The sequence below is a fragment of the Arctopsyche grandis genome, chromosome 2 (genome assembly GCF_051622035.1).
Source record: "Arctopsyche grandis isolate Sample6627 chromosome 2, ASM5162203v2, whole genome shotgun sequence".
NCBI classification, from domain to species: Eukaryota; Metazoa; Arthropoda; class Insecta; order Trichoptera; family Hydropsychidae; genus Arctopsyche; species Arctopsyche grandis.
In genome coordinates this window covers 18,928,402-18,955,753 of record NC_135356.1, presented here as the reverse complement: position 1 = coordinate 18,955,753, position 27,352 = coordinate 18,928,402, and the positions used below count along the sequence as shown (strand labels likewise).

The window sequence follows — 27,352 nt, the reverse complement described above, 5'->3', positions numbered from 1 at the left end:
ACCAGAAACCACTTAGGATAATAATTTTACGTGATATAGCAAATAATACAAATGTTTTTGACGTGGTAAAGTATGCTACCCTTAAAATTGAATAAACGTCGAAAAGAATAAGAAAATCTCCTAGACATTGAAAATGCTCTTAAAGAAATTCTGGAATAAAATCAAAGAATCCCGCTTTTGAAATTCGGTTTTCTTTGATTCATTCTATTCTTTGATATTTCTATTCTCTGATATGTTGAAACAATTAAAAGTTTTGTTCTTTTTACATACCTCTTTTACGTTTTTTCATTTCAGTAAATATTATGTTCAATGTTTAATATAAGTTGATATTTTAATGATATTGTTTTAAATTGTTACCGAGAAATATAAATTAGGTAGATCGAAAATACGGCATTGTAAACGAAATACACACACATAAACCGACACAAATTTTGCACATATAATTTCAATGGCTTTTTGAAAAAGAACCAATATCCCTTTCATGGACGGGTTTCCATGAAAGGGACAAAATTAATGTTTTTTAAATCTTATGCAAACGAAACTAAAAACAATTTATGATGTTTTTTTTATCAATTTCCCTTCCTGAAGGGTCTTTTATGTTTTGTTAATATATTTTTTAATTTACCATTGATTAAACGGTATTTATGAATCGATTTATAAAAATGGCCCTTTCATGGTACTTCTCTCCGACATTTTCTTAGACAGTCTTAAAATTTTCCATTTATCCAGTGAATTAATACAACTAGAACATCGTGTTAAATTAGAATAATATATTTTTTGTTATTTTTATGATTTTTTCGGACTAAATTATCAAATTAATTAATCTTTTCGAAAACAATTTTTTTATCAAATAGCGAATTATCAAAAACAAATGTCAAGGCGTTGAATATAAATTAAATAAATAAAATAAAATTTGTTAATTTGATTTGATTTTATTTTTTAAATATGTACTATGTATTTTTTTTAATGTAGCGCCCCCTAGCCTCCCCTCCCTCTGGCTACGGCCGTGTCGAGTACATTATCAGGTCCAGTCTCGCGATAGAATTTTCTAGCGATTTATACAATACTTCGTACGTATAAAATAAACTCTGTATTACATATGCAATTTTAAAACATTGTTGCTCTGAAACTTTTGTTAGTACATACATATACATATGTATGTATGTAAATCCCGCATTTGAATTGCGAGCGTCGCATCAAAAAGTCATACAATTTTCAGTATCATTATATATACTTCAGTGAGGTCACTCGTTGCATTTCCAATCTGAAAAATTGCATGTTCTAATTTATCTTTACAGACTGACTGTCAACCTTGAATGCTGCGATTTATATAATAAAAAGTAAACTACATACATATGTACATATGTATTGATAAAATTGTATGCTATTTGAGGTGGTGGATGTGGGGGGTGGGTACAAAAAATAAAAGTGCATTTTAAAACCCCCTATTATTATATATCATATCATATCATATACATATATAAAGACGGTAATCTGTGTGTGTGTGTGTGTGTCCTAACTCTCGCCGAACATAATGAATGAATCGATAAAAATCGATAAATTCATTTTTCGACGAGACGACTTTGTCGCGACTCGAACCGATCACCCCAAATAGCCTGAATATAGGTCTAAATCGAGCTAATGGTCACGAACATCACGCTAAATCCAATTCTTCATTTCGCCTTTTTTTTAAACATTAATTGAAATATTCCTTCTCGCCATATAAAAATACGTGTTTTTATTTTTTTTTACGTAAATTATTTATATTTTGAAATTATTGAAATTAATTTATATGCTAACGATATTTGAAAATTAAATTAATTCCAGAACGCCGAGTCGGACCATTACACTACTGTCCCGATTGAAAAAATGCTCTTAATAACGTTAATAATCACTAATCGTACATAACGTAACATATTTATTATTAATTATTATTGTACATCGATTTCGATTCCTTTTTCAGTTTTAGATCCTGATTCCTTTTTCATTTCCGGTTTTGGATTCCTTTCAGTTCCGGATACCGATCCCTGTTTCAGTTCCGATTCCCGATTTCTCTTTTAGTTCCGCTTCCGATTAATTATTACTATACGTATTGTAACTTTTATTTTATTTTTAGTCATGTAACAATTTGTTTTCGAAACCACCCGTTGAAATTTCAACGGACATAAAACTAGTTCATAATAATGGTCAGTAACTTGAAATGCTTTGCGTCGATTAATTATTATAATAAATGGTCAGTACGTAAAATTAACGGTCAATAGACAAATGATCAACAGCTAGCTCTAAATTGGGCATATGCATTTATATAATTCTATTACGCATAATGAAATAACATGTGATTAATTTTATTGAATAAAAATTTTGATGGATCCTATAAAAGCATCCAGCGACCAAACTGACCAAATTGTATCATTAAACGTAATATTTGTATTATGACGCCATTATTTTTTAATGTTGTTTGTTGCTTATTGTAAAAATGCGCCGCAATATATTTTTTAACTGAGATCAAACTGTATGCATGTACGTATTTTTCACTAGGAACGTTCGATCTTGTATATATTTATTTTTTTTCAATGTTCTAACACGTTCTCTGCGTGACAACTGATCCAATATTAGTTCACCTGCAATATGTGTACGTATGTGTGTGTTGCTTTATTATTGCAACTATTTGTATTGTTTTCTGAACGCACACATACCGCACACATGCACATAATATGTAGTCGACACAATGCTAATAAAAATATAAAAGCGCATGGAATAGTAATGTCATCAATAAATCAATGTGCCATTCACTATATATTTAAATTTTAGATTTTAAATTTAAAAATATTAAAATATTCAATACATTTCAAATGCGAACAACGTTGTTCACGCCCTAGTTTTCACTTGATATTAATTTCGACGTACAATTTAACAATTTCATTGCTTTATAGTTGAAAATATAATACGAAATTTTACATGTGATTCGTTAATTGGTTAGTTCAATAATTCAATAATATTTATCTACAGTAAAATGTTGAAAATTTAAATCTGCAGCACACTACATCTGCAACAACATTACACATTTACATATGTATGAGCACATTTGTATTCAAAAATGGAAAAAATTGTCGGTTCATTTCATGAATGTTTTTAACATGCGAGAAATCCGTTTAACTGAATAAAAGAATCAGATAGGTTTTGCGTCCATATTATTTCGAATACATTAGAATGATTTCAGCGAATGAATTTTTCATTATGTGTAGACTCTTCTCACAGCATAAAGCAATAAAAATCCTGATACTTTTGATACTAAAAAAAGTGATACTTTTGCCTTTTGGAAGTTCAAATATACTATTGTTTCATGTACCGTCTTGACATTTATAAGGTTTTAATAAAAATTATTTTGTTTTTAAAAAAGCACCGGACATTTTAAATTTATTTAATTATTTTATTTTTTATTTTATTATTATAACTAGCCGAACCCGATATTTTACGATTCTTTCTGTATTTGATTTATTATTTCCCTTCGCGCAGTTGTAAAAATGATGTATATTTTCAAGATTTTTTTAAATACGTTTCCCGGGATTCGAGATAAGAATTCCCGGGACACGAGACAACAAAAATTCCGTGAATTCCCGGGAATGTTTGTCCCGGGTCAGAAAGCCTAGTATGTATGTACATACATAGGTAAAATTAAAATTCTTATTGCACTTGTACATAAGTTTATAATAAAAATAAGGTAAGCTTTATCTGTAAACGGAAATTTTGAATTTGACATTTCCAAATGATATTATATGTATATGTATATATCCCATATTAATTGTATTGAGAAAGTTCAACTTAAATTTATTAAATCCTTACGCTACCTTTTTCCTACCCATTCTACTGTTTCCGACATTTTAAAAATCCTTTCTTTTAACAATCTTTCTGTCAGGCGACGGCATACTGATGCTATATTCTTCTTTAAGCTCATAAATGGTTTCCTTGATTGTTCTGATTTACTGAATAAGGTTAATTTCAGAATCCCAGTTCGGTACTCTAGACGCGTTGCACTCTTTTCACTTGATCCCTTTCAATACTAATTCCCAAAAATATTCTTATCTGCAGCGCGTTTAATCGTATGTTTAACGGAGAGCTGAATGAGGTTGATCTATTTGGTATTTCCCTACATCAATTCAGGTCTAACATCAAGAGAATCTTGACCGATTGATTCATTTCTTCCCCTATTCTATTTTTCCAATATTTCCAATATTTTTATACTTTAGTTTAGTTATGTAATGTGCTATTTAATCATATTATAGCTTTCATTCTTTTCCTTTTCATTTGTTTATTTTGTATTTACCTTTTTCATTTGTTATATTTGTAAATTTCAATTTCTTCTTATATTCTATTTTATAACCTTTTCCAAATATTTTAATACTATAGTTTAATTATGCAATGTTCTACATATTTTGTCATGCCTTTATTCTTTACTTTTTAATTTGTGTTCCTCATATTTATCTTTTTCATTTTTGTAAAAATCTATTATTGGACTCGGATGTTACATATATTATTTATTTACTATTTGTTTTTTTTTATACATATCTATGTACATCCTGTCTGTTGATTTTTCAATTAATAAAATAAAATAAAATAAAAATAAAATATGTAATAAGTAATATGTACAGTCAACAACAAAAGTAATTGTTGCTCATCGGTTTTGTGCGTGATAATGTAAAATATACAGACTATCTTACGGATATCTGTTTACTGAAAAATGTCGCAATTTCCTCTCACTAGTGTGTATCTGTACCGTAACGGAATTTATGCAATTTACGTTAAACCGCATTAATGTAATTTACGTTACGTTACACAATATCGAGATTCCAAACGGGTTAAAGCTTAAATTAAAAAAAGTTCAACGGTCAGGTTTTTTTCCAAAAATGATGTTATTAAATTATTTTTATTGAAAAAAAGTCGTTTAAAAGCTCACCACTGCCTCTTAAATACGATTCCAATCGTCTTTATGTTGAGCAACACGCACCACCTTCCCCCTAGCTACACCTGTTTACTTTATTTAGTCCACTCATCTCACCTGTGGCTTTTCTTACACCCCTTTACACTCTCTTGAGTACCACTCGAGCACTGTATAATTGTCCATTTCTAAATGCATTATCCATATTCCCAGTTTCTTTAGCTCCACGAAGTCAGCTATTCTAATGAAACCGCTCCTCTATGAGTTTCATTTCTTATTACCTTTCATTAAACCGAGCAAATAACGTTTCATAATTCTGTAAGTGCATTGGACATATGTATGTACATATATGTACATACATAAAATATTTATTTATTTATTTGTTTTTTTATTTTATTTGATGCCATCTTATCAATTCTCGATAAATCATCACCAGTGATATCGCTGTTCTTCAGGTCATGTACGGGCACTACGGGAAATTATGAATCTCTCGAATTCAGACCACCAATTCGTGAGGTTTTTTTCTCTTTAAATGCCTCTGCTGGTGAGATGTGTCCAGTGACTGCAAAGCTTCTACATATATATGTTAGGGTGACGGTGCAGTCTCAACTCATTTTCGCAACCCGTGCCTCACGGCGAAAAATTTCATAACAAGCAACCTATAAATTTCTCAGTGTTTAACAAGGGCATCATGAGCAAAGATTGGCGTTGAATCGATGTTTTTCGCATAAAAAATATTATAGTTCACTATTGTCGATTTCTTGAAAACCATGCTTTTTTTCTCTTGCTTGAACACTAATAGAGCTGTCTATTGTTATTTGGAAAACATCCATCCAACGTTGATCTCTGATCATGACATCAGCATACATTTTAATTTTTAAATTATTTTTATTCAATCAATTAATGTACACTCGTCATTACAGATCGCTCCAATGCGACGAGTGTATGTACATACATACTATAGACATCAAGAAATTATATATATTTAATACATAATCATTACATAATTCAAAACCATACATGACATCTATGGTCAGACATAGTATACAATACGATCAAAAAACATCAAATACAATATGATTAATAAAAAAAATTATACAACAATTTGAATTTATACAATAAAAATCCACAGAGACATCTATGGAGAGAAACCCTGAGATATAACTCAAGATTTCGCGAGAGAAATGGGTAGGGAAAGCCAATTTTGTGGGAATCATTTCAATGATAATCAGAAAAATTGGCAAACTCTGATAAGAAACAACCGACCTGGTTACAAACCGAGGTCTAGCCAGCAGCAAGCAGTGTGACTCGAACTCATAACCACACTGGCCATAGCAAGATATGCTAACCACTAGTCCATGCTGCTGGTTATTTATTTATTTTATTTTATTTTTAACATATTAGCCACAGTGACATTACCGAGAGCTCCAGCGCGTCACGGTCGCTAGTCATACAATCATAATAACAACCTGCTATATCTTGATGGAAAAATCATTAACATTTATAATTGATATAATCAACTACTGGCGTTGCTCAACAACCACTCACCCAGTTTAGCACAATTTACATTGAAGAGGTCAATTTCACCAGCAACCCGGTTGAGCAGATATATCGCTCTAGATATTGGAGACGTTGCCAACATATTTGTGCGAGCCACAGGAGAAACAAACAAATCACGATTCCTCAGGTCCCTGAACTTACCAATAGCATAAAAACTATCCCATTTAAAAGATTAAAAAAGTGCTTTCCCAGAAACATAATAAGACAAGACTCCAATGAGTTGAAGCTTAAAGCTCCTAATTGGAATGCGCTAGGATATAGCCAAGGAGAATGACCATACAATTTCATATAAAGATATCTGAGAAACCGTTTTTGGATTCTCTCAATCTTCAATGAATGAGTCATATGGATAGGACTCCATATAATGGAAGAAAATTCTAGAATGCTACGTACTAGAGATTCATAAAGAATTTTAAGCTCCAACGCACTCTGTAAAGGTTAACTAACTCGTAGTAAGAATCCCAGCATTGTTGTGGTCCGCAATCAAATATTGTCTTATGTGCCGTTTAAAATAAAAATCATTTGAGAACATGACCCCCAAATTCATCCACAAACTTTAATTCGACACCACTTAGGCGATAGGGACAAATCGAGCGATTTGAAGTATTGTCACATTGAGGTGCTGTTTTGAATGCAAAAAGTTAATTTATTTTCGACAGACCTATGCATATGCAAATTCTCTAAAAAAGTTCAAACTTATAAAGATGTTCAACCACTATACAGTCCATTCCGAACAATTAATCTAATTTATTATGTAAGTATTTACTAAATATGAAACTTCTGATTTCAGGCAAAGATGATGGACTCCGATGATGTTTCTATCGTGTCGTCGGATGAAGAAATGCCGACGTACGTGTCGCCAGTTACTCACGTCATAGTTAAGGCTTCTTCATTGGCGAGCACTCATGAGGGTGAAGGGGCTCGTCCTGACAGGGGGGTAATCCAGCCATCCACTTCATCCCGCCAGCAACATCAACGTGAAGGTACCAGTGCGGTGATAGTGAAGAATACCAGCGTCATCAGGTCTACCAAGTCTTTGGTGCTCACCACCACGCAGACCGCGCTCCCATCACCTGGCGGACCATCTCCGAGTCCAAAGATCCCTGAAATTGAACCCAATCAAACCTCTTGGCCTACTTCAGATGTCGCCGAATGCAGCCAGAGTTCTTCAAACTTCGAGACCAGTGAATCTACCAACTCTGGCGATATCGATAATTCTCCTTCCACCAGTAAAGGCAAAAAGTAAGTTTTTTTGTACCTCAATACCTCAAGTACTTAAAACCTTTTTTTATGTACTAATTACTCAAAAATCTTAACTAAAAGTGTACAATCATTCCTCAAATTTAGAATCTCGCTATTATTTTATTGTTAACTAATGGTTTTACCCGATTTCGCTCGTTATTTGTAATATAAACCGATTAAAAATGGCCAATGTAATAGTAAACATTTTATTAAATTTATTTGAATATTCATGTATTTTTTTATTAAATTTAAAGTCACGAATTCTACGAACCAACAATAGTTACATAGTTACATACAAAGTCTCTTTCGAAATTATATATTAGATTAAATTTGAGCTCAAAATAAGACTAACGACAAAAAGTTTTTGCGCATTTTTGAATCGCGTTTAAATTTAGGCTTAAACGAAACTACGTACATATATGTATGTTAAACAAGTAAGAAAATTTATGCTTTTTACATGATACCTACATGATACCTACATAATAGTATGTACATAATACCTATATAAATATGTACATATGTATCTAATGGGTCTACTTGACGAGACAGAATGTTAAACGACAGAAAACGCAAATATCGGAAGGCAAAGATCGAAAATCGAAAGATCTTAAGTCGAAAGATAAAAAAAATGGTGCATGGTAAACGGTACATACTCACGTACACACTAACTTAATTAGCGCGAGCAGGATACAACAGGAACAAGAGGAACATGCTTTTCCTCCCGTATTCTGCGCGCGCACATTAATACGGGAGGAAAACCCTGTTCCTCTTGTTCCAGTTGTATCCTGCTCGCGGAAATTAAGTGAGTATGTACCGTTTACCATGCACCATCTTTCGATTTTCGATCTTTGCCTTCCGATATTTGCGTTTTCTGCCGTTTAACATTCTGTCTCGTCACGGAGACCGGTATCTAATATATAATTTCGAAAGAGACTCTGTATGTAAATATTGTATTATAGGTTGGAACTACGAAAACAAGTCAAAATTTTCATGACGACATGATGACATGGGGACGGGGGGCCGCGGGGGCATTCGCCGGAGGGGAACTTCGTAAACAAAACAGTTTCTATGACGATTCGATTCAAATAAATTTGATAAAAAAACAAATGAATATTTATGTACTAGTAGATTCGCCATGTTTAAGCTGTTTATATAGCCGGCTAAAACAGCTAATATAATATAAAATTTCATGATACATGTAATTAATTCATCAACAGCAACACATATGTACATAAAATATATAGTACATATGTATATCGTTTATACTTGCGTAGGTAGACTAAACATAGTAAACTAAAGTGGTATGTTGCATTATTAACTCAATTTGTCTTCGACTTGATCCAATTTCAAAATTATCGGTAAACGTATTTTCGAACGCAGGTATGTACCTGTTCCTTTTCTGTCACTCGGTCTGCCAATTATTTTCATTACAGGAATCACCAAAAATATATATTATATTGAAATTATAGCGAGAAAACCAATATTTAATAAATATAATGAAAGAATTATTTCCTAAGCTTTTTTTCAACGGGTATTTTAAAGATAAAATGATTTCAATAAAGATTCGTAATTTTGTGTATCATAGCATAACCAGCAGCATAGACTATTTGTTAGCATATATGTATGTAATGCTTTCGAACAATTTGGTCACGGGTTCATATCCCACCGGTTGCTGCTGGCCAGACCTTGGATTTGTGACTCCAGGTCAATCGCTTCCTATCAGAGTTTTGCCAGTTTATCTTATTTTCATTTAAACGATTCCAACAAATTTACAGCCTAGCCCATTTTCTCGCACATTTCGAGTTTTCAACAACTCGAATTTTGCTAAATTATATAAAATGCTATAAATTTGACCATATATGTCTCTGTGGATGTTAATTGATATTTGTATTTGCTTTGTACATACATACAATACTTTGTACAATGTTTGACTATACATACATATCACATTCAATGTAAAAGTATATATGGGTGCATACCTGTAAAATAAATAAATACATGTAACTAGAATGTTTGACCACAATAGCGCATTGGCTCACTCTGCGATTCATACCAAAATTTGCGTGTGTATGTACATATGATATGACAAACCTACATTTATAATTGCATCATCTTTACTGTCGCCATCTTTCCGCTCTGAAGAAAACTATAAAATTTAAAAACCAGTTCCAAAAAGAAGTTCTTTATTTTATTCGATTATACATGATAAAACATATGTATGTATATAGAAATTTACTAAGGTTTATTATTTTTTTGAAAACCGGTGCCAATTTTTTATAGTGTAAAAAAAAGTATGAACGAAATACAAATAGACAAACGAAGACATGTGTTAAAAACGAAAAATATTATCATATACTACTAAATTTTTATAAATCTTTTGGGATTAAGTTTAAAAATTTAAATGCTAGTTGAAATTGAAAAATTATTCATCGATCACGAAATTATGACGAATTTATAGGGTGACCAAACGCAATTAATTAAATCTTAAAAGTTGGTGTTTATGAAACAAATTTCCTGATACATTGCCCACACGGTGAAATGGCAACGCGAAAAATGGTCCGCTCAATAAAATATACTAATACACGGCAAAATATCCCTAAACCGTTGGGTTGCCGTATGTCCCGGTAGACCGGGACGCATCGAAGCAGAGCGGACATGTCCCGGTCCATGATTGAGTTGTCCCAGTATTATGTATATACCAGTCAGTTTGTCAGACAAAAACAACTAAATGTGAGAATAAAAAGTGTAAGGGCGGCAGGGGAGCAAAGACAATTGTAAACTACGAGTCGAATGCGGGTCGCCAAAGTTATCCATGTTCGACTTTGCGCTCAGTTTACGGTCAATTCACTATGGGACGATTCACCCTGCGACTTACAATTACTCGATCGAATACACAGAGCCTTTTCACCTTATGTCCTAGGGTGAAAAGGTCGCGCGGTGAAACGGATGCGATGAAATGACCGTGAATCCTGTTTATTACGGGTCAGGTATATTTAGTACTGACATTAAAGAAGATATGTACTAACAAGATTTAGAGCTCGGTCACACCGGGTGACTTACGGGCAACTCTGTGAGTGACTTTGTTGCGCGAACGGATCAAATGTATGCAGTTGTATGGAGTATGCCTCACCGGGCAATTCACCAGTTGCAAAAGTCACAAAGTCACCCGACCGATTTTATTGTTTGAGTGACTGGCGCGATCCCTCAAAATGTATAGCATTACACTAGGTGATTAGTATCCGGCGACCACAAAGTGGAAAAAACTATATACAGTGTGTCTGTATCGTCACGTATTGAAAACTATGGAGACCAAGAGCCAGGCCACACCAGATGACTTGTGGGAAATTTTGTGAACGACTTTGTTGTCCATGCTTGGTTGCTCGTGGTCGCTCTTGGTCTCCCAAATCGGGCAACCAGAAGCGACCAAGAGCTCGCTCACTAATAAGAATTTTCAATACAATACAATACGATACGATACAGTCATGAGTTCATAGTTTTTTCATTATGGAGTCACCGGTAACTAATCACCGAGGGTGGCACCCTTCAATACAACGCTATTTATTTTGAGGGATCGACTTGGGTAATAAAATCACGGTGACCAGACCTAACGCCGTCAACCGATCTCTACAGCCGGTAGACTTTACGACCTGGGCAACCGATGAGTTGTCTGGTGTAGCAGGCTTCATACAACTGCATACATTTTATCTGCACGCGCAACAAAGTCACCCACAGAATTGCCCGCAAGTCATCCGGTGTGTCCGGGCCCTAAGACTGCCCACGAGCAACTACGCTTGGGCAACAAAGTCATCCGGAGTTGTCTAGCTCTTAGCATAGAATTTATTTTGTTCTTCGATTTTTAGCATATTCGTCGATCGGGCAACATATCCCACCAGAGCCGTGTGTCCATATGTGTGAATTGTGCAAATCACACGGCGGCCGAATTTCTCGAGGTGGCCGTCCACAAACCAAAAGAAAATCCTCGGGTCCCCTTTCATTATTACTAGATGTGAAACAAAAATCTAAAAGGTGAACAATGGTAAAACAATGGTAACAATGGTAACCCTTTTCTACATGTTTTCCCGGATGTTATCATGGCCTTTTGTATTGTTTTGTATTTTGTACTAAGAAACGATTTTCGAATGCAAACCCATACAACAAGGGTGATCAGCATGTGCGTTTTCGCCAAAAAAACGTCATCCGAGTGGCGTTTAAGTATTGTATTGTAAGCTTCGAACCAATTAATTTAAACTAAGAATTGTGCGTCATAAAAAAAAATTATTGCACCGAACACGGTCGTTCACGGTCATTGCTTTTTTATAAAAAAAATGACGGAATTCACTTCTTGTCAAGCTCTTTTTAATTTAATTTATTATTATTTAAAAATAAGGTAAAATAGCACTGCCTCATATATTGGGCGACAAAAAGAGGACAACTTGCGCAACCGAGAATCGCCAATGATATATGGAACACAAGAAACAAAATAATTAACGAACTTCCTCGCACCAATAATTCGGTGGAAGCATGGTACTATTCGTTCCAGCAAACTTGAAATATTATTCATACTTCAATATATATTAAATATGCGAACAATTCGCTCAAGAACAAGAACATTGAAATTATATTGGGAAGATACGAGGCAGACTTCGAAGTGTAAATATATTAAATTAAACGAAATACTGCTAACATTAATGCCTTCGTATAATAAAGGGTGACAGGCAATATTGAAATTGTCTATTGAGTATGCTTTAATATTCTCGAATAATTTTAGTCTACATATGTACATATGTATACATGATTTTTATTTTATTACTATTGTTGCGCCCGTTGATATTTCAACGGGTGGTTTCGAAAAAGAAATTGATACAGGAATTAAAATAAAGTTGTAGACATCGCAATTGTAATATGACACCAATTCTGTAAATTTTAAGTCATGTCTATCACTAAGAAATATTATAATCAAGATATGATGAGTCCGATGAAATATCATCGCATGGGCTATAGCATATTGAGTTATTCAATAAAAAAAAATAAAAGAAATATATCGGTCATGTGTACGATTCGCATCGCGATCGTATTTTTTTTTCAAATATCTTTAAAATCTTCAGACCATTTGACATGGAAAATGCTTTACTGTCTTCTGGGTACATTTTTCGTTGTACATACAAACCTCTCACCAACTTTTCGCCGAAAATCCGAAAAATCATAGGAGCTGAGGAGTCAAATTTGGATTCGTCAAAATATAACTGGTCGCCTATCTGATGCACTCCAGTTTTCTTGTAATTTCAGATATTTAAATCGAATTTTAAAATTTTTTTTTATTGAATATTGGTTTTTTTGTCGGCCTCTGAGCGTATCGTCCAGCTTCTCTGAAAAACCTTTTTATTGTTGTATCACTGATTTCAACGGAAAATTAATCTGATATATCCTTACTTATTTCTAGAGCAGTTTTAAATCGCCACCGTAAAATAAATGGTATTGAGCCACGTTGCCTTTTCAGTCCAGCCCCTTTCTTACGAGCCAAGGTACCAAATTAATTTTATTTAGTTATTCTAGATTTATTTTATTAGCTATTAGTAAATTTACGACAATGACAGTCCAGACAGAGCTAATCAAAGTCGCGATTTAATTTTTTTCTTCAATGATAATTGAGTGTGCTTTTTCATAGTGTGTACTTTTGGTATTCGATTTAGAACTTTGTACTTTGAAAATTCACACGAAACTAAACTGAAATCTTAGAAAACAATCATGTTTATAAGATGTGGTCGTTTAAAACCCAACCCATAAAGGGATAATATTTTTTAATGCCCTAAAATCCCAAAATCACAATTGTTGCGTTTTCATTTTAATTAAAATTCAAATTTCATTTTAATTTTGCCTTCGATAACCCGAGAAACAAATTTTCGTTGGAAAGCTTTAAACTGTATATGTATGTATGTAGTATGTATTTTATTATGCTACCGACTTTAATATGGAAATGATGAAACTCTTGAGACTTAAGAACAAATACTTGAAAAGAGACGCGTGTGGCTGTTTAGGTACATACTTAGATACATGTAATTGCCTAGCTATTTATATTTAAAAATAATTCAAGATTTAGATATTTAAAAACGTAATCTCCAATTTTTAAATGAAATTCAAACGATAATTACGTTTATATAACGGTAACCTAAAAATTGGAGGTGGTTGAAATCGAAATAAAATATAGAGTTGGACATTATATTTATTTTGGTATTAATCGGGAAATAACGTTGGATATAATAACTCTTGGTTATGTGTGCATGTATGTATGTATGTCAAAAAAGAATCAGTTTTCATAAATTGAACATATTGTCTCCCGCATTTAAATTCATTCATATTTCAATTATACATATTTCGGAAAATTCAAGGAAAGCATCCGTAATTAAAAAAATAGAAAAATTTCGTATGCTTTCAATTGCGCAGTATGGGCAATGTGCTCCTACGTTGACTTTAAAGTTCAAATCTATTAAGCAACCTAACCAGTTTTTCCAAGACCGTGACATATGTTCCACTGCACAAGAATGTTTCGAATGATACTTTTATTGTTTTTTTTGAGCATCCAAGTTAGCATTTGACCGAATATTCTATCGATGACAATACCATATATAACATTTTCTAGTCTCCTTATATAATCCTACATACATACATACATATATATGTACATATGTCAATTCGATTTGAATTAAACGAGGTGAAAGTGACACAATATCCCAAACTCATTCACCGATTCTCCTCTTTACATATATATAAGTATGTATATAAATGCACCAACATGCATATCTATATGCGTATACTTTTATACGAAAATACTTGGAGTGCTTTCATGAATCGTCACAGCATACGCAACGCTTCGATCGTTAAGAAAGGTTAGGATTTCCTAAACTCAATTTCAGCATCTCGGAATCAATTTTCTTCTCGTACAAGAGTCGAATATACAGTATAATAATATACAGTACAAAATATTCATACATTTCGTCTGTGAAGATGTAAAATATTATTGGTGTGAAAATTTTTGTGTAATATTAAAATAAAAGTTGTCTTCTATAAAGCCGATAATCATATATTAATTGTACAACTCAAAAAATCCATGAATGAAGTTTCTATGGTAGACTGAATAATATTTGTTATATGAAAGTTTGTATCTACCTCTTGTGTTATCTAAGACGGAAATAGAAATGTCAAAATGAGTTCATAGTTTTTCATTAAATTGTCACAAATCTGCCGATTTAAAGAAATCTGCACAATTTTTTTTAGTTTAGTTTTGATAATAATACTTCTGTACTTTTTTTGGTACTGAACTAAATGATATATTTACAAAGAATCTGCTTGCTCATTTAAAATTAAATGCATGTACATTAGGCCGCAGCGAGAAATGTGAATTTTGGATTTTATTTGAAGTCTAGTGGAAAACTTGCGTTGCATCAATGGAACATTCAAAAAAATTCGGATGTGACCAACCCATGACTTTATCTATATATTTGAGGAATATAAGAAGGTCACAAAACTAAATTCAATAATTAAAGCACGTTCACACGTGCCGGTGATGGGAGCGTTTTCGATACAAATTGAGCTCAAATGTGGAGAAAATTACACAAAAAAAAGTTCTGCTTCCGGTTGTCGGATTTTGTTCAGATTTTTAATTACTTAAAATCACTATAAATATTATACACATTAAATATCAAGAAAATAAAAATAATTTAAAAAGTATGTATTTATGTATAAAACAATAAAATATTATTTTTAAAAACATTACTAATTCCGATTTACGAATTTTGAACTCTCAGTTATTGCATAAACTATACAAATATTATATTAAATCTCAGCTTGATACGTTCAGAGGTGTGGAAAAATTCGTGAAGTCACAACATTTTTGACTTTTGACAAGAGGAAAAAATCCCACTTTTTTTTATTTTCATCACATTGATATAAGGATTATACTTCAATTTTCCCGTGAAGAACACATGTTAAAGGGGTCGAATAAAATAGTGGAAGAAAAATCGAACAAGAGTTTAATGTGCTACCTCAGGTTGACGTTTTTCACTAAATTTTATATATACATATATATATATATATATATATATATATATATATATATATATATATATATATATATATATATATATATATATATATATATATATATATATATATATATATATATATATAACTTGGTATAGTAACTTCTAGATGTAAAATCTCAGTTCAATACGAAAGATTTCCGAGAAAAACATAAAAAACCTCGATCCTTTAGAGCAGGCCTGGGCAAACTTTTTGGATGAAGGGCCACATTAGAAATTAAAAATGAGCGGCGGGCCGCAAGTAAAATACTATTTTTTGATTTTCATTATTTATTATCGTGAAAAAAATTAAAACATATTTTTTTTTAAATTTCATACAAAACAATTAAATTGTACAAATGAAACTGTTTTACATTTTTACAGTTTTTTAATTTCAGAAGAAAATTTTGTAGTTGAAACTCTTAAAAATGGTTGTAAATTTTCATCTGTGATGCTTGATTGTAAAGAATTCTATATTCATGATTGAAAATGTTTGTTTACATATTTAGGTTGATCAAAAAACCACCAACATTTTTTGAGCAAAATCTCTAAGTTTGTCCGTATTAAGGGCGTTGTAAAATTTGCCAATTTCTTCATGACGTTGTAATTCCCTTAAATCAGCATCGCACTGTAAATATGTAATCTTAATTTATAACTCCGTCGATATGCTATCAATATATATTGCAATTGATCTCGTATAATTTCCAAGTCTATCTCAATTTTTCGGAAGTCGCCAAATCTTCATGGAAACTCACCACTCAAATCGTTGATAATTTCATCATATTCTGCAAATTTATTTTCTGGTATCTTCAGCAATTTCATGGTTGAAAAGTGGTCTACCCGTTTAATCAATAAATGGTGAAGAAACAGTCGTAGTTTTAATTTAAATGCATTCAAACTTTTCACCATATCATGGACATATAAATTTTCCCCTTGGAACACTGTGATGAAAGTATTTAAATGTGTCACGATGTCCAAAGTAAATGCAAAATCAAACAGCCAGTCATTATCAGTTAATTCGGGAAAGTCGATAATATTTTTCATTTCTAAAAATAGAACGATTTCTTCTTTTGTATCCCATACTCGCCGAAGTATTTTTCCTAGGCTAAGCCATCGAATATGATTATGATCAATAATATCTGTGAACTCAGATTCAATAACTTGAAGGAAAGCAATGAATTGTCTGTGTTTCAAGCCACTCGATCGTATTAAATTTACAAGTTTAATAATACAAGATGTCACATGTTCAACTTTTAACACATTTTTGCACAATACTTGTTGTGCAAAAAAAGTAAACTTTTTTTGAATTATGCTCGCGGGCCGCACCAAAATTCTAGGCGGGCCACGGTTTGCCCAGGCCTGCTCTAGAGTAAAAGTACTTCTTCCGGTTGAGATAAAAATATTTAAAAATATTGTATAAAATTTATAATTTCTATTACATGTAAAAATATCGGTCTAATTCGGTTAGCGGTTTGAGAGATAATTGAAAATTGAAATGGAAGATAATCAAAAACTTTGGCGTAATAATAGCTCTTCCAGGAAATAAGGGATATTTTCCGGATGCTTTTTTCAAGCGAAAGTGGATATTTAATAAAATATTCATGTTTATATGTATATGTATTTATTATGGTGAAATTCCTGTTGTAATATTTACATAAACGATGCAGTAATTCCCGTAGTAGTAATAAGCCTATTGCATTCATTTTTCCGACCAGCTCGTCTGCACAGGTAAATCCTATGTCATTTACTCAATCGATTCCGTTGATTTGATTGAAAGTGCTGTTTCTAAATCTAACATGCATATATCGTAATCTCAGTGTTCGAGAAATCTCCATGGCTTGTATTTTAAACTACGTAAAATATCGTGGTCGGTTTGACTTTGTAAGATGAACAACATTCTTGAAAGTCAACTTAAAATTCAACAAAACTACGAATAAATAAATAATATTTCTAAATGAAAAACTGAAGGTCACAGGTTTTACCATACTTATATATGTACATAATTCAATACGTAATCATCAAAACAACTGTATGGTATACGAAAGATATGTATTTCACATACTCTACATACGTTACATTTATTTTATTTATGCATAATTCACAATACATAGAATGTATATATTTAGAGCAGTCGCGAATCTATCGTATGCTTGTCAAACGTTAAATAAAATTGCGCTAAAAATTTAAGTAGCATGAGATATGTTATTCTTGAAAATTTTCACATTCCAATTGGTATTCGATTATTTTGAGAATGGTTACCGATTGGGTCACGAAATACATACATTGATGTTGATTTTCAATATGTCACAGTTTTCACAACTTTCGTGACACGTACGTTCAAAATGATTCGCCACCACTGAATTTATACTAACATATTGGTTTTTCGGTGTTTTAGAGCATTCCGTAAAGCCAAGTTACTTGTAAAATAATGTATTAATATACTTATGTACTGTTCAAGTTTACTCATTAACTTAGAAATAGTATATTCAAGCCAGTGGCGTACATTGCTACCTCATAGCAAAGGCATGAAAAACATTGGGGTCCAGCTTTACAGGGGTTCAAAATTCATATACATTTATTATATGTACACACAATATGATTTAACATTGTCAAACTCAAAAAAATTTGAAAGTAATAAAAATTGCTCGAGTCATACATTTGTACATTTAAAATAGTATTTTGCTTCACCTTTATTTTAGCAACTATGTATGTGGACTTACAGACTTACGTTGCAGACTATAAAAAGTTATTTGGGTTCAAATGGGATAATTAATCACGTAACGCCATTGTTAATATAAAAAAATAGTTTATTGGAAATATATCCATAAGACTCATTACAGAATTTTGCAAGCTTTAGACAAATTTTTAAAATTGGTTTTTATTTATAGAAAAATTATACTTATAGTCCTATGTAAATATGTATCAACAAACAATTTGAATTGTTTCAACTCATATTTTTAAAAATCACGCTAAGGTGGATGGGTGGAGGGGGGGGGAGGCTTGAATAAATTTCGCATGAGTGCCCGAAATTTCTAGCTACGCCACTGCTACAAGCTAATTGTAAATATTAATATGAAGCAAAACATATATAAATACCTGACTAATTAATTATAAGAGGGTTGGATCGGATATACGTATTATATTTATATCGCTACCAGTCGATTCGTTTTTCATTTGGATTATTACCCTTGAAAGAGTATTTGCTTAGAATTTCACTAAATTTGTTTATTCGATAGAATAACTCTCACTAAATTGCTAGTTCCATGTATTTTAGAGTAATATAAGCAGAGATCGGTGGACAAGTTTCTTTTGCCCACAAAAATTGGTTCACTACTGTCACCTTGACCTACTATTGACCTTTTTTTTGCTCTCTTGCTTTTTAGGACGATAGTTATTTTATAATCTTAAACTAATTATGTATTTTAATTTCTGCACTTTAAATGATGTGAAAAGAACATTCGTTTTCTGATATTGTATTTAAATACCATTACATATTAATTTCATGTGAAGTAAAAGAGTTAATATTTACAATACATTAAACAAACGGTTTCGAGAAAAAGCATATTTCAAAACTGAAAAATTATTCATCGTTGTAGAAGTATTCGGTTGTGGAGAAAAATTTTCTATACCGAACTTACAAAGTTTCACAGTGAGCGGCTTATGGGATTAAAAAATACTTGTAGAAGACCTGTGTATGTACAAGAGGAAGTATCATTTCCGATCGACTTAAATTGAAAAAACCACAATGTATCGATAAGCTTTTTATCAACCAATACAAAGTTTCAGTGTGTCAAAGTTACTATCCCACACACGCACATATACGTGATCAGGGATAAATAATGAATAGAAATAAATCAACTCAAAAGTTGAATTTGATCACAATATACATATGTATATTGATAAAGTGTGTATGTAATTAGTTCTGGAAGCTTAAAAGTCTCCCCGCGAACGGTACGGGGCACAAACGCGCCTCTGGAATGCGCACACTTTGAGAGCCACCGATAAACTCCCCACAGTACTCCATCGCCATGACTTTAAAAGGCCCGCAGTTCGATTTTCCGGAGACTTTTCCCTCGGCATCCGGCGGGGTAGCTGTCTGGCTAACAGAGCATTTCACAGTTGCCGAGAAGACAGTTCGCATCTCGCTGATAAGAGAGAGAGAGGTGATCCCACTATACGGACTAACTCTCAGTTGTTGCTCGACCGGCTTCGTGCGCGGCTGAGTCGACGTACCGCAAAAACTCAAAACCGAAACACGTGTTAAACCGAAATATCACTCGTCTCTGGTAAGCTTGTAACTTCGACATTATGGAACCTTTGTCTAACGAGATTCAACCGGAAAACCAATCGCAGGATCAGAAACAGGAGCAATTTCAACTAATTCATCAACATCAACCCTGTCAACAGCCTAACATAATGACATCTCCGGACGATAATACTTATTCTTTCACCCCGTATCCTACTCATAGCACGGCCACCTGTGACCAGATTCCCCAACGCAAACAGAACAAGCTCAAGACGTATCATCATCAGAAGCTCTACGATCAGCCCCACAACGAGCCGTATCTGCATCCCCACAATTCAAATGACAGGTAAGTCGCAAAAATTTAGTAGACTCGGCCTTGATCGTTTCGGTGGGTCATTAGCCGATTTTTTTCTATTTGCCGCGGTTTATGTTTTGCGCTGAATAGGAATATCTATTCGTCGACGCAACATCATCGGATATTTTTCATCTCGGTAAATTATTAGTATATTTTTTACTGTTTTGAGCAGGGCTGTGGATTCGTCAAAATAATGCAACTTCTATTCCGATAGTTTTCTACAATACGACAATTCAAATTCATTATTTTTCGTAATTTGACCAACCTATGTGACAAATTGTATAATTTTCGAATATACATATCTTACGTAATATTATAGAGTGACGCATATAACTATACATATGTAAAATTTTAATGAATGGTTGGATTATTAATCATGATTTACACAAGTTATTAATAAAGATTGCCCTCAGATTCTTATTCAAGTTGAACTGGCCAGGCTCATTCGAATATATTTTCCTGTACTTTAAATTCAGATTTCAGATCTTAGCACCTGTTGCATCTTATCTAATGTCTGTAATGAAAGAAAGACAAAGGTAGAACACTGCATCTTAGGTCTACATACATTGATAAATTTCCCTCGTTGGCAATATGAGCCTTACGTTCGCTATTAATTAAATATTCAATTACACTATTAAGTAGATAAATACGAAATCAGAGTCGTAGTTGCTCGATTTTTAAACAACGACTCCGACTCCTGTCTGCCTGTCTGCGACTTCGATACTTCATAACAGTCTTATAACTGCGACTTCATAACAGTCTTAGTTGTAATATAATAGATATTAATAAACGTAATTCTAATTTTACAGTCGATTGATACTTTTTTATAAGACATTTATGTCTGAAATCATAATTTTCGATCCGATCCGCTAAATCACTTTGCAAAAAGTCGGTAATAAATTTCCGTATTAAAATTTATCGAAACTCTTTTCAGACATTATTTATAACACAAAGTTATTGATCAAAATAGTATTTTTGTCGTATGCTGTTTATTAATTTTTGCAGTATTTAGATCTGTATTTTTCGAAATTTACACCTATGTATGTACATTGAAGTATTTTAGGAGTATTTCGTGGATCGCCAAGGCAAATACAAAAATAAAATAAGATGTGACCAACCCATGACTGACCAACCTATCTATGTATTTGAGGAATTAAGAGAAAATTAAATATACAAAACAAAATTCGACACTGACGCACACATACACATTCACACGTACCGGCTATGAAAACATTTTCGATATCAGTTTGAGCTAATGTAGGGAAATTCATAAAAGACAAAAGTTCTACTTCCGGTTGTCGGATTTTGTTCGAATCTTTATCACTTAATATCACAAGAAGCATAAAATATTACTACTTCCGGTTTACAAAATCTAACCAAAGCCTTATCAAATTAGTACACAAAGAATACAATTATAAATTTTCAGCTCTATATATTCTGAAGTGTGGAAAAAATCGTGGGGTCATAACATTTTTCACTTAATAAAAAAAATCCCACTTTCGGGGGATTTTTAAAATATAAGTTTATATATTAGTGAATATTTATTATACATGTATGAAATTTATCATTTCTATTACATGAACTCAAAAAAATAAAAAAAATTTACGTCGTATCGATAAGCATTTCAGTCACTGATACTAAGTTTCAGTTCGATAGGACCAACGGTGCTCCAAAATACACAGACACATATACTAACACAAACAGATTTTTTTCTAAACCATGAAAACGGATCAATGATCGATTCTAAGTTCGAATCAGTCAAAATTTCTAGTTCGAATTTTCGCATGATCACAAAACTTCTATTGATAACTGGCTTACAATTCTATTGATAACTGGCTTACCTCGATAAAATAAACGAATTTTTGTTATTAATCCACAAGAATAGTCATAATTCAACTCAGAAATATGATTTTTCTAAGTTGAATTTTATTTAATTCTCATATAAAGATAATTTAATATATTATCCCTATTAATTCAATTCAGATTCGTGTAAATACGAGTAAACACTTAGTACGACCTTTTTGCTCGCAATTTTACCGATGTAAAGTTCAGTTGACTTCCAATTAACCCTTTTAAACGAAAACAAAAAATAGTGTGGTCAGAACAATATCTAAATAAACATGTTTCAATAGAAAAAACTCAATATAAAATAGTATTAACAGTGGGGAAAAATCCCAAGTGAAAATATGTACTTTTGACTTTTGATTTGAACTGGATGACTACTTAGAGAGATTTGAAAGCTGAAAATACTACAAATGGAAGATAAAATACCCGACTATAGATTCCAATATTCATATTGAACAGGAAATTGACAGATTTTGAGACATCGACCGAACACCAAGATATAGAAAAATCGTGCGATTTATAAAACACATATCTCCGAATCTCGAGCCAATCAACATTTTTTTATTACCAGATTCGTGTTCACTGGGCATAATTCTATAAGAAAAGTCATATCTCGTCTCTGAACCAAAAAAAAGTTGTCATTTGTCGAACAGTGTTATTAGTGCGATTTCTTTGTACTTAAAAAATAACTAAACGTAAAAAAAAAATTACAGCATACATACATACATATGTATTTTCTTTTTCCAATAATATTCAAAATTGAAACAGTGATTGCGTTATATGTATGTTTGAACATATCCCAGTAATATTATTAGATTATTTTTCACGAAGATTAAGTTCACATGAGTAGGCATCTTTCATGAAAGGATTTTTAATCGAGAGGATTCTTTTACGAGGATCCTCATTTCATATTGCTCGAGTATTTGAGCCCTTCGATGTTAATTTATTATATTGAATATAACTTTGTATTTGAAGTAAGAGTTCCTTATTGAAATTTAAACGGACCGGCCAGTAAATCTACATTTGTAAGTATATCCATATGTACATATGTATATATGGACCGGTAGATGAAAATCATTGATATATATAACGAATATATGTACATATACATATATGTAATTTAAAATGTTGCTAATTTTCACCGAAATCAATAAATTCATTCATTTTCATTATTTTTTTACGCATCACTCGATTATAAAAAAAGTAAAAAGTCGACCGTAGACCGTTTTAAAATCCATATCTTGTTCCAAGATTTTTACCCGTATTTGTACATAATAATGGCATAATTTATGTTATATGTATGTATATGTACATACATATATATAAAACAAACATATATGTATATAAAATGTATAATATTAAACTTGCGACGGCATGACTATATTGGATGATATGGATTCCATGTCGTCTCGACATAAAATCAATCAAATTTTGAAAAATTTCGATGTTGAAATCGTTGTACCAAACTGTTAAATTTTTTTTGTAATAATTTAGGACTCGATATATTGCTTTTCTTATATTATATTTGATTCTCAACCATAAGTTTTCAATTGAATTGATTTTGGCACTATTCGCAAGCCATAGTTTGTTTTGACTATTTTAACTATTTGATCCGAATATTGAATACCATTACACCATTAAATGTAATTAATACTCCCCAGTTTAGCTATACAACAAAGAGCAATATGGCGTCTTAGTATACGAAAAGTGACCTTCCATTAATGTTATCACAAATTGTGATAAAATTTGCTTATGACCTACGGGTCGATTGCAAATATCTTAAAAAAAAAATGTAAATGTACACCAATTTTCCCGTTCTTTATCCCATTCCAATAGGGTTTTCATCATTTTTTGTGTCACATTCATTCATCATTTTCACGTTTTTCCTGCTATTTTTCCGTTAACAAAGCTTCCGCAAGTCATCTTCATTGAAAAGTCATCGGAAATATTTGTCATCTGTAACAGTTTTAAATCGCCGCTGAAAAGATAATCGGATTATCAGGCGATTTTGATAATCTCCCGGATGTGAATTTATTCAATCCGGTCCCTGTTTACAAGTAAAAGTTCCAGAATCCTTCTTCTTTTTCAATATTATTGATACTGGAGATATGGATTTCTATAAAAACATCGCATTTCTGTACAAATTGACCGCAACGATAATTGTCGCGATTCTTATATATCCCTTCAATGATAATCGAACGCATTTTTTCATGCCATTTTCATTTGAAGCTGTTTTGATTCTTAAACTTTGAAAGCTCACACGAAACTGAACTCAAATATTTGGAAACAATCATATTTAAAAGGTGCGATTGTTAAATATATTACACATAAATCTTTTTTTATTATGTTCCGGCTTATTTTTTCCTTTTTATTGTTGTATTTATCGACATACTTTTTTTTAATAAATATTTTAATTTACCTTATTTTAATGTACATATTCCGTAAATTTAATGTAAGAGGATTAATGAAAAATTTCGTTTTCCACGAAAATGATATTAAATGTAATGAAAATGTCTCGATTCATTTAAAATAAAAAAATCTAAATTAAAAACACGTTTATGGAATACGCTGATCTTTTTTAATTGTTTCGCTGCTATACTTTTTTCTTCCTATTTTATTTTTCAATTCCTGTACATTCATATGTATATGTGAAATACATATCAAGCCGAAGCAAAATTTTCCTTATAAGGCATACATACATATTATATATCAGATTATCTTGGGGAACTCATATTTCATAAAGCTAATGTTTCTTCGATATTAAATGTGTGTAAATCTGGAAGATGATAAACATTATTCTAAAACTACAATAATACACGAAAGGAAATATTTACTTAAGAAACTGCTTGCATATATATATATTGTATACATATTCTATTTATCAATAACAAGCAAAGTATTTTTTGTTATGTTTTCTTTCTTTGAAAAGGTCTTCATCGATGTATAAGATTTTTACAATTAATTACCAGTCATTAATACAGTTTGAAACTACACGTATTTGTTTCCTATACATACATACATACATTCAAAACTTGCTCAATATAATTATTTACATCTTAACACCTTCGTGAGATAAAATACTCGATTTTATGACAACTTTCGAAATATACATATCTCTTTGTAAGATACGCGGAACGTTTACCTTAATATGACTTTATTAAGACGTTACTTTTCCACTCCTGCATGTGAAAATCAAGTATCTCCAATGTACATAAATGAAAATCTTTTTACATCATCTAAATCATAGTAATTCAGTGCTGCAAAAAAAAAATCATACCCTCTTTACGCAAACATATGTATGTATGTACATATGTACGTGTGCTAATTTCTCTAATGTCATAAAAACCGACTTAAATTTTTCACGGTAGTTCATTTTTCCGTTTAAATTTTGAACGATTGAAGATAATACGGAAACATACGTAAACGTTTACAATTTCAAACATACATACATATGTATGTACATACGTACATAGAACAGATGTAATCGGAAAATTCTATCCATCAAACGTACCTACATACTGCCGACAGTCAATAGAAGTAAATAAAACACCTGTGTTTCTCAAAGTATGCTTACATCAAACGAACGAGACTTGTTGACGTCACTTAGTGACGAAAGCGATCGAGTGATTTACGACTTATATCCTTTGCTTATTGCTGTTGAAAATGAAATATTTCATTCGCTCGGTGTAAACTTACCATAATGGCTAACTACATACATTGTATATAAAACATTAATTTATCAAATATCCGTCAATTAAATATGCGCGCAATTATTATGAAGTGAAGTTTAATTTTATACAAGAAATTCATATACATTTTGATAAAGTAATGTTGAGGCGGATTGGATAGTGGTTAATTCAATTATTTGCACTCGGATGCACTTATATTATATTTAATACAAATTTATTCAATAAGCACATTTCTCCTGAAAATAATGGAATTACAATAATTATTTCGCATCAGCAATCTGTTTATATTTTAAAATTACTTTGACGTTTGCGTATTACAGTTTGTGTAGCCCAATAGTCGGTTATATCCCACAAACTATATTGTACGCAAATTTGCTTCACAACAATATTTACAAATGTAATTTAAAATTTCAAGAAACAACCTTAATAACCACTATTTGATGGAAATATCCGTGATTACAGAGTCTGTACATGCAAATTATGTACATAAAACGGCTGATGTGTGTTATACTATCGTGTAAATCTTTTTTTGGGTTACATTTTTTCGACAATTGGAAAACACGACATATTTACACCCTATATAGCTTAGGTATTGGAATGCTGATTAATTAATATGGCAAAAATTTTATTAGATATTAATACTATTTTCCAATGAACCCTTTGTTTGATCTGACCTATTTGTTTTATTTTCATATGTTTGTAATTGTTCTCACATTAGTTTTTTTTTCCGTAATTGTTGTTTGTCGCAATTTAAATTTTATTTTCTTCATACCCATATACATACGATTTGTAGCGATATTATGCATATCGATATTCAATACACATAAAAATGTGAATTCATAAAAAAAATGTCACACTTATTAAAAACTCACGGCAAAAATGGTCTCCCGTGGCACGCGGGAGAATTTTATTGGCACGCGACATATTTTTACAAGCTTCTTATTCAAAATATCAGATAGCAACTATGTACATACATATGTATAGGCACATTCTGCGATTGTTACACGGATTGTTTGATTTAAAACTGCAAATGGTGAATTCTCAGTCCCGTTCAATATGAAAATCTTGATTCATCCATTTGAAAAATTATTAAATGAAATTCATTTTCGTTACAATGAAGAAATCTGGAAGTGAATATAAACTGAGTTGAATGCATTTCCACAAAATTTCACTTCAAAATCTAGCATTGGTCGTTTTAGTAGTATTTTTCAAAAAAAAAATTCATATCCAATTTTCATAAATTTTATCATAACCGAATCATGTATGTATATACGTATACATCTATTCATGAAGTAATTAGTGAGTAATGATTTTTATGGCATCATTTGAAACTAGTATTTTAGATTTTCGTGAGTGGGGGTTTTTTGAAGACGTTTACCACCCTTGTTAATATGCAATTTTTAT

At 31.8% G+C, this 27,352-nt stretch overlaps 1 protein-coding gene across 1 annotated transcript in view; it reads left to right on the top strand.

Annotated features, from left to right (window-relative positions):
- LOC143922308 (uncharacterized) overlaps nt 1-27,352 on the top strand; it is a 102,071-nt gene that overhangs the window by 28,214 nt on the left and 46,505 nt on the right. The window contains exon 2 of the mRNA XM_077445533.1: nt 7,287-7,738. Coding sequence (XP_077301659.1) covers nt 7,293-7,738 — 446 coding nt within the window. The 5' untranslated portion in view covers nt 7,287-7,292. The remainder of the gene's footprint in view (nt 1-7,286; nt 7,739-27,352) is intronic.